This window comes from Chaetodon trifascialis, chromosome 10 (assembly GCF_039877785.1).
Source record: "Chaetodon trifascialis isolate fChaTrf1 chromosome 10, fChaTrf1.hap1, whole genome shotgun sequence".
NCBI lineage: Eukaryota > Metazoa > Chordata > Actinopteri > Chaetodontiformes > Chaetodontidae > Chaetodon > Chaetodon trifascialis.
In genome coordinates, this window is record NC_092065.1 from 24,441,186 (window position 1) to 24,460,497 (window position 19,312).

Here is a 19,312-nt window from a genome sequence, read left to right on the forward strand (position 1 = left end):
ACTCTAATGTACGAGCTCCTTGGCTGGATGTTCGAGGCCTGAACAGCTATTTTTTAGGGCAGCAATGGTTTACTTGTAGTTAGCTGGGATGCTAACATTTGCGGCTTACAGTAGAGCAGACAAAGACACAGTTTAAGCCATCCCCTTACTTTGACTCTTGGTGTTTTTGGTTGTAGAAAGGCTCAAAAAGACCCCGCCATCCCAACTATTTTAATCCTATAGCATAGCTCTGTCTTCATGTTCACACTGTTTCAACATGAGGATTAATCCAAAGCTTGACAGGCCTGCCTGCCGATGACCATCAAAACCAATTGGCATTTTAATTTATCACAGCTAGGTTGAAACTCAGGATGCACCAATCCACTTTTTTCAGGTCTGATCCAGTTTTGGATATCTGCTGATACTGAGAACCAATCTGATACCAATCAGTGTTTATTATTTGAATAATAAGTAAATGTGCTCCAGGAACTTGGTTAAAAAGCTTCAAAATGAACAGACAGTAACAGATTGCTTCTGTATGGCATGATTGGCCAATCACTGCTCGGGGGCGGGAGCTACACATGGCAAAGCCTCCAGTTTGAGCTGCAGAAAGCATGCTGCTCTACTACTGATCTCATCTTCTGTCATAAACGTAACGCCGTCTCAGAAATTGGAGGTAGGGAAAAGATCTTTTCCGTCACAGCATTCAGTCAAAGGGGAAACTACTCTGCCGTAACGCGTCTTTAATCAACAGCATGTGTTCTGTTTAGCTCAAATGAATCGGAAAGCGGCGCAGTCTGTTGCCGTTTCCATTTTTTGGGATGGTTTGAAGGCATTCTGCTTCTTATCCGTTGAATAAAAGTTAAAGTAACACGACACCGAGCGGTGAACACCTGGCACGAGGCTAACGTACAGTCAAGTTTGTGGTTCAAGGAGTGAGAAACTTGCACGGTGTGATGATTTGTTATGAATATTCAACTCTTACTCAAAACAAGTCTTAAATAAAAAATGAAGGCATCATCCAGGATTTGCCAGGATCTAACACCTGTCCGTGAACAGTTTGCCTGAGCTTCTAATCCGTGTAAAGAAACATGCTTTTGTGTTTGTGTGTGATCTGGTTTCTTGTTCCTTTGTTGCTGTTCATGCCTCGCGCCGGCCGCTCTTCTCTCCTTTGTGCTCGGAGCCTTTGGCTGAGAGTTGGTGGCGGTGGAACAGGTTGAATAGAGGAAAAGAAAAATGCCTGTTGGTAGGATAGGTTTGGATTCTCAGCCCTGCTTTTATAATTCCTCCTTTGTCTCGACGCGTCGTGTTCCTCTCCAGCGCGAGCGGCTCTCCTCCAGCTTTGCCTCTCTGTCCCTTTTCTGTTAATTAGTGAGAACCAGCCCACGAGACCACAACCATGCGATTTATGTGTGTACAATGTTTTTCCTTTCTGTTTTGCAAGAGCCTCCTCTTCCCCAGCTAAGTATGTCACGCTGCATCGAGGTTTGCCTTCAGGTGTTGCCTTCATTGAAGCTGCTTGGCTCCACCTGCTGCAGTCAGATAAATGAAAGGGATGCATCGCCCCAGCAGCAGACCTTTCTGAGCATGCCTCGTAGGCCGGTCTCCTCTGCTCACAGCGGGTCTGCAGGAGAAGTGCGCAGCTGTTTTGTGCTCCTACTGATTGTGCTGATTATGAAAACTGCACAAGAGCAATGCATGATGCCAGCGGCGCCCGAACATGCTTTACCCTGAGGAGTGTGAGCTTGGCTTTTGCTCTCAATGAGAAGTCATCCCGTGAACACTTGACCTTGTAATTCAATATGTAACAACAGCAGAATAATTCATGCATTTTTTTTTTTAATTCTACCTTCACTCCGCTCGGCGTGAATAGGATCTAAAAAGGATTTTATTTCCTCGGGTGGGTCAATATGTGGGCAGGGGAGGATGAAGAAGTTCTTCTCTGTAATGTCTTAGCTACTGATTGGTGTGTTTGTGTTTTTTGCCGCCCACCCACTCTGAAAAAAGAAAAGTGATAGGAGGAGTAGTTGGTAGTTGCTCCCAAACAGAAGCTACGTCTGACACAAACTCCAAACTGGGTAACACAAACTCTCAACTTTGCAACAACAGGTATTGTGTGTGTGTGTGGGTTGTGTGCATGTGTGCACACTTGCCAAAGTTGAAACCTGTTGCTCCACGCCATCTTCTGTGCGTCATCTTTGAAGTGATAGTTCAGGGTTTTTTTGAAGTGGGGTTGTGTGAGGTGCTCATGTCTGAGTACGAGCACCAGCACAGAGGATGAACAGTGTACTGCTGTAGACGGGGTCAGCAGCAAAACGCATCGTAGCCCCCGAAAAGAATCCTAAAACAGTCAATATCAGTTTAAGTGTGTGCTATATTAGGAGTATTTTCAGCATTCTACCCTCCCTTTCCTTTGGCACGGCATTTTCTCAACACTCCAGGCACTGATCCAGACCTCTAATGAGCCAGACTCAAGCGTCAGGTAATGCAGCGCTAAATACCTGCACATGACTGCAAAGAATCAGAGGTTTTCTTTCTCTCCTTCAGTCTGTTCAGTCTCCATCTGCAAAGTTCCTTTCCGGCATCATTCTCATTCACAAACTGCTGGGACTCTGACCCAAACCCCAATACTGTGTGGGGCATGCGTAGCAACATTAAAGCTGTACAGTTGAGAAGAACGGCTGTGTGATGTGAGGTAAAGCCCCGGAAGTATCCATAATATAGCGTCAGATTTTTTTGTTTAGGTAGGCCATTTTTTTAGGTGGATAAAACATGTTTTGCTGCTGACCTTTGCACAGCAGTACATTGCGTTGCATAGCAGTGCTTCTCCAAACAGGAGTCATGCTGATCGCCTCTACATACTGTAGGTAACACACTGACTGTGCACAAGTGCCTCATGCAGCCCCTTTACAAAAAAAAACACCTGAAACGTCCCTTTAAGTATGGTGTGACTGATCATGTCGGTGTCAAGTCCATCCTTCCACGTCACCATCCCTCAGCGAGGACATCCTGGCTTGGCTGTCATTGCATTGCCTGTGTCAGTCCTTGTCTGTGTGACATCAGTGTCGTCTCCCAGCCATCTGGCCTCTGACTCCCACTGTGTGCTGCATTCTCTCCTCCAGGCATGGGCAAGAAGGACGATCCCAAGCTAATGCAAGAGTGGTTCAAACTGGTACAGGAGAAAAACGCCCTGGTCCGCTATGAGTCAGAACTCATGATATTGTAAGTACACAACTGTGAGTGTTGAGGTAGATAAGCTATCTCTCTGCTTATCTGTCTCAACACTAATGAGAAAGAACACCTTGGTGGTCATTTCCATGTCTTAGCTGCCTGTTGTTGGTTGCTATCTCAGCTTATTCCATCATGTGTGTGTCAAAATGTCATAAAAATGGCAGTAAAACAAGACCAGGCGTCCATAGTCATGCTGAGTTTTGTGATGAAGTGATGAAACCAAAGCTGGACTTCGAGCTGAGTGCTCAGATTATCTCGACACATATGTTTATGTTGGTGACGTAGCAATGTTTACCGTGCCTTTCCAGCGCTGTTCTCCAAGCACTGCTGAGGTCTGATGGGAGGTTAATTTTAGAGTTATCCTCCCTTAAACTCCAGACTTGGTCAAGTGAAACATTTGACCTGCGGATGGCGCTATGGGGACACATCAGGGGATCAGCAGAGTCATGAGGATTGATTGCTGGGACCATGATTGTCTGCAGTAGAGATATTTCACTCTGAACTAAACAGAGCAATGACCCTAGAGCCCCTGTTCCAGCCGCAATAAAAATGTCATGCAGCCTGTAATACCTGTGATACATTACTTAATGATGGTATTTCATCATTTAAGTACAAGGAAATTATAACCAGTGCCGGATGATAGAATAATACTGACTTATTGCCTCATTTTGATGTTGATAATTAATATCGCATCATGAGTTTAAAATGGCTGTTAGCCCCAAAGAAGTCAGAATCATTAATCAGTGCTATTATATGACTTGATACAGTGTGTTATTACATTTGGAATCCAAGTAGAGAAACAACTTCATTACATTCTGACAAGTCATTAAATTATCCATTGTTCTCGCATTTCCACTTCCTTAAAGCAATTAGATAAACTCCTCATCTTTTTGAAAATAAATGCAGATACTGTCAAAAAACATGGCTGTTAAAAACTGGAATTTGTCAGTGAAACAAACTTAGATCGTCCATCTTTTCTTTCTCTCTGTCCTCAAGTGCCCGAGAGCTGGAGCTGGAGGACCGGCAGAGCCGCCTGCAGCAGGAACTCAGGGAGCGGATGGCTGTGGAAGGTGAGCGCCGGGCCGTTAATTCACAGCCGCGGTCACTCTCACTCGCTCTCAATGTTTACTCTGTGTTATCCGCTCTCTTTAACTCCCCCTTCTTCCTACGCCTCTCTCAGACCACCTGAAGACGGAGAAGGAGCTGGCTCAAGAGAAGCAGATCCTGAATGAGATGCTGGAGGTGGTGGAGCAGCGTGATGCCCTGGTGGCCCTCTTGGAGGAGCAGAGGCTCCGGGAGAGGGAGGAGGACAAGGACCTGGAGGCCGTTATGCTCTCCAAAGGCTTCAGCCTCAACTGGGCTTAAAGGAGTTGACTCATGACAGACAGTCTCTGCTCCTCATGGTCATGTTTGATCAGAATCGTCTGCTGAACACCTGCAGCAGTGAATGTGTAAAGATTTCCCCCAACACACACACACACACACACACACACACACACACGCACACGCACACACACACACACACACACACACACACACACACACACACACACACAGACTCTGCGACTGCCTCTGACATTGCAGCAGTCTGCAACGTTTACATATCCCATGCCCAAAGGCAGTCCTAGTTAATCACTGCAGTTTTTGCTTGCGCTCTCTCTCTGTGGGTGGAGAGGCGAGTACATTCACAGCTTTATCATCCCAGCCTTGAAGTGGATCCTCTCAAACGTAGGGAGGGCGGGGGCCTTTGGTCAAATGTTTCATTCTGGATTGTCTAAAGGGAAGAATGCAGTTCGGTCCTGCTGATGTAAAGGGATTGTAAAGAATTGTTTGTTTGTGTATAGTTGTGTAGATAGAACAAGTCCTTTTCTCAGCAGATGAGGGTCCTCTCTTGTAATCAAACGGTAAACGGACTGCATTTGTGGCGCTTTTCTAGTCTTACCGACCGCTTAGAGCGCTAAAAACAGAGCATTCACCCGTTCACACTCGCATTCATACACTTCACGTAAGGTGCCACGTGCTCATCAGGAGGGATAACCATTCACACTCGCACACTGATGACGCAGCCATTGGGAGCACAGGCCGGGGATCGAACCACGGATCTTCCGATGAGTGGACAACCTACCTCCTGAGCCACAGCTGCCCCAAAACGCTGGAGTGACGTCTCCGACCGCAATCTCAGACTCTCCTTTTCAGCCTGACTGTAGGAAGGACATCCTTTGCTGAAGCTGCCTTTCTATCCAGCGGCAAACTGACCGACTCCACATCCTAACAACCTGCAAAGTCACAGCGTTTTTTCCCTCTCACGGAGCGTTTGAGTCGATGCAAAGAAACCATTAAATATGGCCGTGTTTTTTTTGTATTTATTGTCTTCGTTTGCGTTTAACAGGTGAGCTTTTTTTGTTTGTTTTGCATGTGCAGGAGAGAGCACAGAATCTCATTATCTCGCATCACTCCCATGCACCCACAAGCCATTACATGCCAGGAATAAAGGTTGCAGGCAAATAAAAGAGCTTCACATCGTCTTTGATAGCTAGGACATAGAACGCAGCCTCGAGCTATCGACCGTATGAACACTTCGATAATGATGGGCCTCTCTGTGACATGCCATTCACTGTATATCACACAGACAGTTAACGTTTACAAGTACTTCCATGTTGAATATCGGATGTTTATGTCTCCTACTGTGGCTGTTGAAGAGGAGTAGACTGTCTCTTCAAGTTCAGATAAGTTTTCCCTAACGCATGTTAACAGTGGGACGTCATCGTTAATGAAGCCGTTAATGAGAGATCACAAAAGCTTACATGACTCATTTTGTGCCACTCTGTTGTTGGATGGGCTGCAATATCTGAGGAGTACACCACAAAAACTTACACACTACACGACGCTGACATCAGTATTTGGCAGTGTTAGTACTTTACCCTTGAACAAGATGCCTTTTTCATTTTCATTCTCCGCACTTAGGTTAGATTTTATTTTTCTGTGTCGACTGGCTTTTCAAATAGTCACATCTGTGTATCCCTCTTGAGCTCAAGATGTCTTCTTTTATTTTTCAAACATTTTTATTTTATACATGATATCCCCAAACAAACAGACAGATGATTTTAAACGGGGTGCTGAAGAAAGTGCTTTATTAGCAGCTTGCATCAGGCAGGATCATTGTGGTTTATCTGGTGGAAAGTCAAATCTAGTAACCTTTTTGACAACTGTAAAAAATCCACTGGTCACTGTTTTACAGCACAGAAACACTAAAGGTTATATTTATGACTTGGTATGAGCTGTGAATAAAAAAAAAAAGTTGCGTAATTTTAAGAGTCGTTTTAGATGGTGTGTGATAAGTTTGACATGATTGTATTGATATTTATTAACATGTGTGCAAACTGTATTATATGTAAAGAAAATGAATCCTAATTTTTAAACTGTTCTGTTGACACATGACATGTAATGTAAATGCTTCATGTAGCTAAAATACATAGGGGTGTTGGATGTATGCTGAAAACGGCAATAAAACAATGCAGTTGTTCTTTTCAATGTCTGTTCACTAAGGTCTCCCTTTCTGATTGCATGAGTTATACTTGTGAACATGTTTTATTTAACTGTTATGAAACACAATTGTAGACTAAAACTGACATAATTTTTGGCTACTTTCTTCCCTTTTCGGCGAGAGATCTTCCCTTTCTCTCCGCCTCCATGATCAGCTCTGTCTGAATAGATAGTCAAGCTCAAATCTGTTTGTTTCTGCAGAGAATATTAGATGCTGTAACAAAGAGATGAGGCCTGAACCCACATGCATGTAGGTGGATTATGTAATACAGCTGGGCTACACTGGTTTAGGAATGTAATATCATATATACTTCCTAGCATATATAGTTTGATAAATGCTTGATAAGCCTGTGCTGCATTTGGGGAAAACTTAAGTGGGCCAAGGCAATTTAAATAGTTGTCCAACGATTTAGTGTTGCACTTCCATAAAGCTGGGGGGCTCACAAGAGACAGACTAAAGCGAGAATGGTTAAAATCTAAGCAGGAGAGGCAGAGAAATAGACTTGCAGTCCTGAGCATCAGGCATCAAAAAACATGTACCTGCAGGCATTAGCAACTGTTTGTCAGACCCTCTACTGCTAAACGTCCCTGACTTCTGTTAGAGATGTATTCACGTCCAAGCAGAGGTGACTAATGACGTCATCAGGACGTTGTCCTCTCATAAACTTGTTGATGATATCAACAGGGATGATTTTCTTGGAATAGATAATGAAGCTCCGTGAAAAAGTCTCTCCTCGGCACCAATACAAATTGTACACATGAAAATGATTAGTGAAAGCACATTATACTGTAATATAAACATTCTTTACACGTTTTGATCGTGCATTTATTTTGAAAGCAAATCAAACTTCCGGTCGCCTTTCCCTTATAAACTGAGCGCATCAGATGCGTGAGCTTGACTGTTCGAAGAGGGTGAAACTGCATCTTCAAAATGCCAACTTCAAGCTTCAGGGACTGCCAGGTTAGTGATGGGGCTTCAGGAAGAAGCAGCTACATCATATAAACTTTAAAGAATAGCGTGGGAGAGGAAACGAATCTCGCTGTTTTATTTTGTTGTGACAGTAAATGAAAAGTGCAGAAGGCGTAAGTGTTACGTAACGTCAAGCTTGAATGGAGCTCAGACAGGGACGTAAAGTTAAAATGAAGTGTGGGATTAAACTGTTCCACTTCTGAGCTCACACGAAATACAGACTCAGCTCAGAGGACCAACTCATGAATGTGAAATTAAAGATAAGATCTGTCTCTGGATAACCGGAAGTTTCTCGATAAGCGCTCGTTGCGGAGTCAAGTTAACTGACGTTCCGCGTCTTCACAGGCGCCTGTCTGACGTGAAGAGCAGGGAAACCGCTCTGTGGCAGTGTGCGTGCATGAGTACACAACGTCCACTGATTTCTGTCTGCGTCCTTCTGTTCCTCTTGCAGGCATGGAGGGCAGAGGGTCTTCCACTGTCCACCAGCAGTAATGAGGCTTGCAAACTGTATGACGCCATGCTCTCTCAGGTAGCCCACCTGTGTGACGTACTTCTCACACACACACACACACACACACACACACACACACACACACACACACTGTGATATACTCTGCAGAGTGCTGCATGTCAGTGAAAACCAAAACTGCAATTAACTTGTCAACTTTGTAGTATGTGAAATGGCGGAATGATGACACCGTGGGAGGAATCGAAGGGTGCGTTTCTGCCATGAAGGCAGCAGACCCTAACTTTGGTAAGCAGGCACGTGGCCAGGCATTATTAATTCATATGATTTATTAATTTTGTGATATGTGTGTGTTGTTGCCTAAGCAGATAAGTCCAGGTGGCACGTAGAATCTCTGAAAGTACACCTGCCTCGAAGGCAGCAGCAGACTTCATTATTTTTTAAAATCAAACCTTTAATTAATCAAGTGACTCCACTGAGATTACTCAGTCCTGATTTTTGAGGGGGCTTGAGCCAAGATGGCAGCAATACAGTGTTACAAACAATGTACACGCAGACATTAAAAAGATACACAAATGTGGCAAACATCTCAAGGACAGGCAGACATTAATGTGATTGCAAAGTGTACCTGAGGACATGTATGTACAGTACATCCTGTTCATCCTTAGGTTTAAAGTATACTTACAGCATATTAAAAATACACTAGTAGCCTAATTTTAGGATTATTAAGTTACACTTGAAGTGTACTGGAAATGCTCAAGCAACATATTAATATACTAATGTAGATGTACTTGTAATCCATTAATAGTAATTATGCTGTCAGTGCAATATATTTAATCAAATTGGTAATATGCTTTAAATCCTTACTTATAATACATCTGTAGGAGTTTTTAAGTGCACTTAAAGTGTATTGAAAATGTGGAGAAGTATGTTAGATTCATTGTCCTCTCAAAATACAACTTACATTACATTGTAAATGTGTTTCAGTTGTGCTTTAACTTGAAGAATAGCGTGAGCCAATATAAAAGAAATAGCACATTTGCAGTATATTAAGCATCCTTAAAATAGTCCCATTTTTAGCACAGTCAAGTAAACTTAATACAACTTAAGTTGGACTTTTGTACAACTTAAATACTATTAAGAGTAATAAGTACACAGTTTGTTGTTCCAATTGAGCATAATAAGAGTACACTAGTTGATAGTCTGGATGTAAGTACACTGTAGCATGCTCAGTACACTAATATTTAGTCTGTTTTAGTGTAGTTTCTTTCACCGGCCTGTCTAAGTCCAGATCTGTATGCAGGTGGTTGCAGGCTGCAGGGGCAGAGAACACAAAGCCCCTTTGCTCAGGGGCGGACAGTGAGAGGGTCTTTTGAGTGCAACCTGTAGTGACCAGTTTTATGTGAGATATACCCACAAAGATAAGGAAGGTCCAAGGATGGATTATTAAAAAAATAGTTAGCGGTGAATGAGTGTGCACAAGGCCAATCAAGGCCACTGAACTCCGGCACATACGCCAAGTAGGCTTTATTAAAATGTACAAAAGGAGACAGCAGTCAATCAGTGTTAAGAGTCAACATTGAAAAAATAGAGAAGTGAAGGTAACTGCTTTACAGACACTGCAGTCCACTGCAACAGCCTCATTAAAAATCACTGCGCTCCTCTGTTCTTTAAGTAAACATGGAAGAGGTTAGTACCTCGAAGTCCTTTTTACTAAAAGTTGATGAATAGATATCGTGCTGTCAGGCCTCTGTGTTGCTAATAAATAAACCCTCTCATTAGCCAGAGATCAGGCAGAGACCTGTTCAGCTAAACAAGCACCGACATTTTGATGTGTTTGAAAACGTAGCTGCACATTAAGCATAGATGGAGTTCATGACATTACTGACGACTGCAATCTATTGAGGTGAACCACTTCCAGGACTCTCATAAGACAATAAGTGGAACTGAGACGTTATCGCTGTTCTAGTTACACCTCCGCTTTTATTGCCATGATAAGTCAAAACGTCCACTTTCAACTCAGAGGTTGCTGAGAGGTTGTCAAACCAGTCTTTTGTTTGAACTGTAATCAGTGTTTCAGATGCTGCTCACAGTGTGTTCAATCTGAGCTCTCATTAAGTGTTTGAATATGTTGTCTGTGTAGTGGTTACATATGAAAAATACATTGAGATCGTCAGTTGTAAGATGAATGCTGTTGTTAAGAGAGCCATTCAATCTGAATATATAAAGAAAACCCAGCTCTCTTTGCTGATGTCCTCATATAAACCAAGCATTTATCCACCAATATTTGGAACGAGGGGTAACTTTTTTTAATGAAGTTTGTAATAAAATAGAAGTCATGACTGGAATAAAGTCCAGTTTGAAGTCAAAACTCAAAGTGAATTACCAGTGAGCCACCTTTCACTGTCCTGCAGGCACACAGTGGGGATGAAAACATTTAACAGTAACTTCATCTGTGATTAAACATTGAGCAACCTAGCTAAAGAGTAGTTACCCAGGGCAGGCGCCCAGAGCTGCCCTTTCATCTATCTGGCTTCACGTTACCATTTTTTACAAGAGCATGTGATTCTCCGTTTAAAGTGTTGAACAGCAGTAAGAAATGTTTAAAAGAAAGGACCGTTGTCAACTGTTTTCCCTGTAGTTATGGGCCATGTGATCAGTACGGGGCTGGAGCTGATGGGAACGGGCAGCTCCATCCGTCTGAATGAGTGTTTGAGAAGCGCTGTGAACAAAACAGTGGAGCTGGCCAACAGCCAGGACATCTCTCCCAGAGAGAGGCTCCATGTCAAGGCGATGGAGCTGCACTCACGTGGGTAAGATCCACAGCCAGATTGCCACAGGAAATACAGTCAGACCAGACATGAATAAGAATACAGTCATACGAGGGTCAGTGGTTACCAGCGTCCTCTTTGAGGCTGTAATAGAGGATGCAAAGAAACATGCACTGACGTCTGCTACAGTGCATGAAATTCTGCCCTCTGCGTGTAATCTCTATTGTCTTTATTACATGCAGCGCAATAGGAGCCGCTAACAGTTTATGAAGTACTGTGTAGAATAATGCGTACACGCATACTGTGTAGTACAAAAGGTCTACAGAGTATCAAACTGTGGGGGCCGAATGTCATAAAAATTGATTCCAAGCTATTTGTCATCACTTAAACAACAAATTCAAAATGCATACAGCTCTCCTTCCATCCCCCCACTCACATAATCAGACCACAGCCATCCATTCGTCGGATGCATCAGCAGAGGAGCAGGAGTACAGAGGGCTGATAGAGAGCTTCATCACGTGGTGAACAGTCACCTGAAGCCTTGTATCAACAAGACCAATACTACTACTGGAGGAAGAGGAGGGCCTCTACTCCAGTTATCATTCAAGCAGAGGAAGTGGAGAGGGTGAAGCACAGAAGGCCTCTTTTCTCAGTAGTAGTACTAGTGGCCGTGGCATCGAGGCTGGAGAGGCCGGCAGACTTAACAAGCCGGTGATGAAGACCTGCTGTGCGGTTGGGCTGGAACTGCGCAGCAGAGTGGAGGATGAAGGATAAAGCCATCATGTATAACCCCTCTCTGCCCCTCAATGACGAGCTGTGGCAGATGGGCAGCTCGTTCAGCTTCCACATCATCTCACCTAGGAGCAAAGCATGCTTCAGGCACTCATGTGTGCCCGCTGCCATCAGACTGTACAGCAGTGGAGACCGCACACTGTCACCACACTGACCAATCAGAGCGTTTATCACAGAAGATGTGTGCTATCGAGTTTTCTTCTCCCCTGTTGAATAATCTGACCAATAGAGAGACTTTTGCACTGATTTGATGTCACATGTTTGGAAGCGAGCGCCGCAGTGCAGCCAGAGGACAGATCAGTTTTGTTTACCACCCTGCCAGAGGAAATAGTTTGCGCTTGCGAAAGACTGATGTCTTTTTGGACAGCAGAGGACTAGAAGAATGTGAATATTCAGCCTTCACTTCCTCTTTGTCTCTCCCCACGATGCAGTCATGTGCTTCAGATCCTCAGCATTCATATTGTGTGCCGAAGGCTCCTCTGTAAGTTTCAGTTTGTTTAGCAGTAGTTGTACTTTATCTGCAGTGTCTTTCTCCCCCATGACATAGTCGGATGCACTGTGATACTGAGAAGACATTTTGTTTCTCAGTACTGTCTTTGAGGGTACTTATATTCAATGGCCTCCTTTCAACAAAGCATATTGATTACTGTGATTCTCATGATACACTAATTCTGTTGTCCTGCATTGCTTCACAAAGCTTATGCAGTGCTTCATGTTTCTTCCAGAGATTTTCCCAAGGCTTGCCATGTGTGGGAAGACATTCTGGTTGACCACCCCACTGATCTGTTGGCCATCAAGTTTGCTCATGATACGTACTTCTACATGGGAACCCAAACCAACATGAGGGACTCTGTGGCCAGAGTGATGCCCTACTGGAAGCCACACATGCCTTTGGCCAGGTACAGAACACAGCATACATGACAAGAGACGTGTTTCTAATCATCTGAAAACTCACTGGCCTCAGCGTGTTGGCGTAGTTCTAGTGTAATGGGAGTGAAGGGGGCCTTAATACATAGAGTACATCACACAGAAGCTGTATGTGAAATTTGAATGGAGTTTCTAATCTGTGTTGGTGGCTTACTGTACCGAGACAACGGGACTGAATGAGCGCCCACTGGCTTTATACACTGCGCAGCTCAGAATAACTCAAACTGTACACGCAATTATAATGAGCTTATGTACAGCTGGTCAGTGTGTGATACTGAAAACATGCTTAGTGTTAATGCAGTAAGCATGTTAATAAGCAAATTTTTTGGAGCCATCTACACGAATTACACACAATTTAGCATATCAGTGACCTCAGGAGCATTGAAAAATGAAATGACAGCGTCAAATCAGTGTGACAATGAAATGAAGTGATGAACCTGCAGAGGATTAGCCCCTGAATCTGCAGCTCCCCTCCTCTTCACAGAGCTTTACAGTGAGTTTCAGATCATCTTTACTGTTGTGCATCTCACTGCTCTCACAGCCCTGTTGTTGTTGTTGTTGGCAGCTGTTTTCAGCCAGAAAGCCACTACACACTACCTGCTCAGCACCAAACAGCAGACAGACACAGTTAGCGACTCGTCGGTGAACAGTGGAGCTTTGGCAGCTAATGAGCCAGATATTTCCCATGGGAGTTTGTGGAGACCAAAGAGAGAGCTAAAAGAGAGAGTACTGACGTTAGAGTCACCAGGTGGACAGAAACACAACTCCAAACGACTGCTGGATGTCTGGATGAGCAACTGTTTGCTGTGTCAGCTTCAGAGGTAGTGTAGATCATAATGGACCTGCTTAGCGCTGCGGTGGTTGTGAGGAAAGTGGTGAACGTAGAGGCTTTCAGGAGGAGTCCGTTGAGGTGATTGAACCAAGCTGTGCTGCAGAGGGTAACGTCTCACACCTGCACTTATGCACATCCTGAGAGCTGGGAACGAGCCAGTTATTGTCTTTTTCCACACCCTTCTTCAACAGCACATCGTCATAGATGAGTCAGAACAAACACAATCCCATTGTAGTGTAAAACGTTAACATTCATGCCTCACAACAATATTGTCACGCTCTGTCTTTATGACAGAGGCAGGTCCTCAGTGTGCCGCCACAGCATCACCACTGTGAAAGTAAAAGCCCGTGTTCCCGAACAGCAGCGATGTGGCGCCACTTATCTCCATGATGGCACACAGAAGTTGACACTGATGTAAAAATCATGCTGTCTTTTTTTTTTTTTTTTTTTTTTTAAAGCAATTTGGGATCTCTTTTCATCATCCCAGTTAACCTGAATAGGTGAATAAAAGTCCTTTCCTCGTTTGTATCTTGTGATGACTTTTTTTCCCTTTGCGCATTTGTGCCCTCAGCTTTCTGAAAGGAATGTTTGCCTTCGGCCTCCTGGAGACTCACTTCTACGACCGGGCTGAGAAAGTCGCCATGGAGGTGAGATTTTCCTCCGCGTTTCGAGTCTGTTGTGCACGCCGTTGTCATCATTGTGGCTGGGTGGTCCGGGCTCTCTGTGTGATTTGTGTCAGCTCAATTCAGCAAGTAATTCGCTGTGGAACACCAATAATAAGCAGCTCTCTCAGGCCGGCTCTTCTGTGCTGAATGTGTAATGCATACAAAGCAGTTGTGACATGACAGCCACTTGAGAAAAGATTGAGGAACATCACAGCTGAAATGAAAGATACTAACTGAGAGCTGAGCATGCCATTATTTTTGAGTCGTCATTTTGCTCTGGTGCACCAAATACAGCTGGTTTTCTGCATCTGTATTGCTTCGAGCTGTTCAACCCTCTTGTGCAGGCCCTCGCTGTTGCTCCAGACGACGCCTGGTCTGTCCACACCGTAGCCCATATTTATGAGATGCAAGCAGAGGTGGACAAAGGCTTGAAGTTCATGGAGAGTAGAGAGAAAGACTGGCAGGTACAACCACTGGATGTTGCTTTACAGCGTTTTTCTGATGAATCACAGCTCGGCAACCTTGTGCAGCTCTGTGCAGTTAGTAAGAGCCCACTGAATGAAAATATGAATTGAAAAAGCCCAAGGAAAAACATTTCATACATGTGTTGTTTATTTCAGATATCTGACATGCTGGTTGGTCATAACTATTGGCACTGGGCTCTGTACTTCATCGAGAAGGTAAAAATTTGAATGCTTTCTCAGTCAAGCAAACAATTGGTCAGAGGAATGTTTGTGGAACTTGTATTTATGAAACCCTTTCCTGTGGGTAATTTGAAGTTTGGAGTTGATTATTATGCTATTCAAATTTTCTCATGTCTTCCTCCTCCACAGGGCCAGTACGAAGCCGCTCTGCAAATCTACGATTCTCAGGTTGGTTTGTGTTGAGAGCGCGCATCCAGGCTTTAATATGTCTGAGTACATACAGTCCTTTCAAGAGCCATGCATGTACAAATACATGGGGGATGCCCACTAAAAACAATATGTTGTGCTTGTGTTTGTGAAGGCAAGTGTGTGCAAATGGAAGTCGAGCCCATGTGGAGATGCATTTCACTGTCAAGTGGCAGAACTGATCATTTTTTCATTCACTCTAAAGATAGGAGAGACAATGTAAAAGTAAAGCCTTTTCAAGAACGTTCACCTCGGCCGTAAGTTTGAACACAACAGAAATCCTCAAGTTGGCTGAATTTCATGAATGTTTAACAGCGCATTTCACAGTCCAGCAAGACATAATGGTGTCTTTTATCTCTCTGAACAATGTCTTTGTGTGGAGGCAGTTACATGTTACATCCTTCAGTGTGTGAGGTGAATAATATAAGTTTGTCCTGCTTTCCTAAGGTGATGAGGCGTTGTAAAGCCACAGGATCCATGCTGGACTTTGTAGATACCAGTTCAATGCTCAGCAGACTCGAACTGGAGGGTAAGAAACAGGCTGATGTCAGAATTCATCACACCTCTGTCTGTCGCTTCAATCTTGAATGCCGCTGATCAGAGTTTGATTTACATTTTTTGAGGTGGTGCATTATTCCACTGTTAGAAATGAAATTGATTAGCCTGATGAAGGTGCTGCAACATTCGTTAATGTGTTGCCGATGGGCTGAAGGGCGAAGGCAGCGTCTCATTTCAGATAACAAATATATATGTATCTCTCTTGTAGTGATAACCTCTGTTTTCATGTCAATCGTCATTTTTAAATTACTGTGTACATATTGTATATATTGTAAATTACCATAAGGTATATAACATTTGTGCAAAATTTTTTATTCTTGGTATTTTTTTTTTGTCTTTGTCTTCTTGTCCTCTGACTTCTTGCACGCCGTCTTGTTGCTGCTGTAACACGTGAATTTCCCCCATTGTGGGATAAATAAAGTCTATCTTATCTTATCTTATCTTATCTCAGGAATGGCTTCGGGAAATGTCTTAAAATTTGGCACAAGCTTTCACTTTGAATGAAGGGTGAAGTGATTCTAACTGATTTTGGGAGACAAAGGTCACTTTGACCTGACAAAACTGATTATAACCCCTTGCGGCAGATATTACTTATGTTGCGTTTAAGTGAAACTGCTAATGAGTCGAGTGCTGTATTGGAATTTTCTGTAATTAGCAGAACCTCTGATCAGACGTTTTTATTCTGTTCACGCAAAAAAGGACTAAATGACCTGCTGCCACTTCAGGCATGTTTTGCAGCCTTTAAGCAGCCTTCAACAACATTTGTGTGTTTGTGTCGGTGCGGGTGTCAGGTGTGTGCGTGAAGGACCGTTGGCGAGAGCTGTACCAGTTGTCAGAATCCCACACCGACGATCACGTGACCTTGTTCAACGACCTCCACTTCCTCATGGCTTCGCTGGGAGCTGAAGAGACAGGGACCTCTCAGCGTCTCCTCGAGGGCCTCCAGGCATTGGCAAAGTAAGTTCTGCACCATTTCTTCCCTCCACTGCACACCTCAACACTCTGTCAGCGTTACATAAGAGCCACACAGGCCTTATGTAAAACTGAGACAGAAACAAGGCAGAGCGTGGGACGGCCAGATAAAGAGAGGATGCAGTCAGAAAGAGAATTCAGAGCTGATCCGGGTCTTCCCGGGATGCACCAGCAGCTGCTGCCTCTCTGGAGCTTTGTGGTGTCTGACCACGGACAGCCTTTGCTCAGAAAAAAGATGCCATTTAAAACCACATTACGCTTTTCAGTGTTATGTAATATAATGCAAGTCACAAGAGTTTGGCAATGATGCACCTTCGGGGGGGGGGGGAGCAACTCTTGAGAGTCAGTTCCTCAGTAAGAGACACAGTCAGAGACCTCAGCACAGCTCTGCTTTGAATTGTCAGGCGAGCCCTGAGGACGCGTTGGAGCTTTGCATGTATTTAATTCCATCACTCACATACAGGATACCGTGTCGCTTTTACTTTGGTGTGGAAGGCTTGCACAGTTTTATGTAATCCATATTTTACCATTTTACATACTTCCTCTTACAGTCGGAGGCAGTGACTCTAAGCATTAGCTAATCCAAGAAAGCCTCGCAGCAGTGTGGAATCTTTGGCCCTGCGGTGAAGCGAATCCTCCTGGGACGTTAATGCATTTCACATTTCCGCAGAGTAATGCTCAAATACCCTTCTTAGTCTGTCGAAATAAACTAACCTGGAGCTTTCTCTGTAGGTTTTTAGAAAAATGACAGAAGCCTAGTTGTGTTGTTATCTGTAAATCCTATTTTTAATCTTCGAGTTCCTTGTTGTCCTGTTTGTTTAAACAGTTTCCTGTTTGTCTTAAATGTCAGTAAGCAGGTTTTTTGTTTGTTCTACTCTCAATCTGTTGAATATTGTTGGCTTGTTCAAACTGAAAAGCTATGTAAATGTTGCTTTGTCTCTTTTCCTCACTGGTGAAACGCTGCTGCATAGATGAAAAATGGTAAGATTCGTGCTGCCGTCCCATAACAAACGTTCACCCTGAAAAACATTCCTCAACCTGCTGGCTGTACAGAGAAATGTCTCTTCTTTTGTTGTAAACCACTCCTCTCCTTCGCAGAGAGCCAGGGGACAATCATCAGCATCAGCTGGCTGGGACTGTCGGTGTACCGATGTGTCAGGCCATGATTGAGTACAACCAGGGCAACTACAATCGAGCTATGGACATACTGTATCCGTTACGCTACCGCGTGGTTGAAGTAGGCGGCAGTCATGCACAGGTAAAGTCCACAGAAACGGGTATAACGCGCAAAAATGAAATAAAATCCAAGCTAAATCGCAGTTCTCATGTGCAATGCGGACAGCCTTTAGGCTTGACTTTCTTTGATATCTTTGATCATGTTGTATAGTGTCCTCTTGAGTGAAATAGAAACCTCTGTTATTGTGAAATACGGCAGAGGTGAAGAATACTCTGTATAAGAGCTGAGGGCTTTCAGTCCACGAACACGCCAGATTATGTGAGAACGTGGAGCACAGTGCACCGAAGTATGAATAATGAATCTGTGATGGATGTTGTTGGACTTCATGCATTCGATGGTCTTTGTGTTTAGAAACTGTTCCCCAAGGTGCAACAGCATACATACAATATACCACAACAGGCTGGAAAGACTCTATATACAGCATCAGAGCAGCTATGTGTTGACTAATGGGTTCGTTCACTGTTGTTTACAGAGGGATGTCTTCAATCAACTGCTTATTCATGCAGCCATAAAATCAGAGAATAAGCACCACAAGAAACTGGGAAGGTAATGTACAACTGGGATTTCAGGCCAAACAGAAGGCTTTCAGTCTTTTCCAATTTCAGTGCTGGTCGTCTTTGCTATCCGTGTTTTTATACGACAATCTGCTGAGATTATAGGAGAAAGAAAGAAAGAAAGAGCTTGTGCTATTTGAAGTTCTGGATTTCATCATGATACCGTATAGTCGCTGCTGGGTCTGCTGTCCACTGGAGTTTTCTCTAGTCGCTGTCTTTCCATGTGCATATAGAATGCGTGCCCCCATTATGCAACCGACATCCCCCATCTGTGCACCATGTTACACTTTCATTATTGATCAGGTCAGCCTCCCAGCTCGTCTCTCTGAATCTGTGTTCCTTTCTTTGTACTGTCTTGTCTCGTGTTGTGTTGAATACCTGCAGATGTCTCCTGGTGGAGCGCGATACCATGAAGCCGCACTCCCCTCTGACGGATCGTCTGATGCTGAGAGCCCTGGCTGTTCACGACTGAACTGACTGCAAGGGGCGCACAGCAGTTCCCATGCAAAAAAACCTCCAAGCCACACCATAATCTGACATGCTGACGTTTGGCTTTAGGAGGCTCCTTTACCAACTGGAAGGAACTTGGCACCACCAAGACTCCGTATTTTTAAACAGCACTCTCACCCTTTTAGATTGCTGACCTATTAAGCCTTGTCAATGAACACATTCGCACATTTCTGAAGCTAATGAGCTAATATTAATCGCAAGTTGCCCATGTGCATGATAAATAGCACATGCATTGTGAGTTAATCCATTTAGCTAGCAGCTCTAACCAATATATAGCAGTGTAAATATCTTTTTCTTTCATTTTATTAGCAAATGTCACATTTAAATAGAAATATTTTTCAAGAATAAAAGCTGCATGTCAAGATCAATACAAAAGCCGTGTTTAAAACCAATAAATATACTCTTTGCACTTTTG

The 19,312-nt window shown here is 43.7% G+C and overlaps 2 protein-coding genes across 4 annotated transcripts in view; both read left to right on the forward strand.

The window, feature by feature from the left end:
• The window catches only part of mical3a (microtubule associated monooxygenase, calponin and LIM domain containing 3a), a 91,865-nt gene extending 85,126 nt beyond the window's left edge, over nt 1–6,739 (forward strand). Inside the window, exons 45-47 of the mRNA XM_070972808.1 lie at nt 3,102–3,201; nt 4,207–4,280; nt 4,391–6,739. Coding sequence (XP_070828909.1) covers nt 3,102–3,201; nt 4,207–4,280; nt 4,391–4,575 — 359 coding nt within the window. The 3' untranslated portion in view covers nt 4,576–6,739. The remainder of the gene's footprint in view (nt 1–3,101; nt 3,202–4,206; nt 4,281–4,390) is intronic.
• Nucleotides 6,740–7,620: 881 nt separating this feature from the next.
• The window catches only part of ttc38 (tetratricopeptide repeat domain 38), a 236,245-nt gene continuing 224,553 nt past the window's right edge, over nt 7,621–19,312 (forward strand). The window contains exons 1-14 of one of the 3 annotated variants that reach the window (XM_070971674.1): nt 7,621–7,714; nt 8,175–8,252; nt 8,396–8,477; nt 10,831–11,002; nt 12,478–12,651; nt 14,083–14,158; nt 14,521–14,640; nt 14,797–14,856; nt 15,010–15,048; nt 15,514–15,595; nt 16,416–16,581; nt 17,695–17,854; nt 18,306–18,379; nt 18,772–19,306. In XM_070971674.1, the coding sequence (XP_070827775.1) occupies nt 7,685–7,714; nt 8,175–8,252; nt 8,396–8,477; nt 10,831–11,002; nt 12,478–12,651; nt 14,083–14,158; nt 14,521–14,640; nt 14,797–14,856; nt 15,010–15,048; nt 15,514–15,595; nt 16,416–16,581; nt 17,695–17,854; nt 18,306–18,379; nt 18,772–18,859 (1,401 nt within the window). In that variant the 5' untranslated portion in view covers nt 7,621–7,684 and the 3' untranslated portion in view covers nt 18,860–19,306. Of the gene's footprint in view, nt 7,715–8,174; nt 8,253–8,395; nt 8,478–10,830; nt 11,003–12,477; nt 12,652–14,082; nt 14,159–14,520; nt 14,641–14,796; nt 14,857–15,009; nt 15,049–15,513; nt 15,596–16,415; nt 16,582–17,694; nt 17,855–18,305; nt 18,380–18,771; nt 19,307–19,312 lie in introns of those variants that run through there. The other 2 variants (XR_011602520.1, XM_070971675.1) reach the window with 2 other exon arrangements.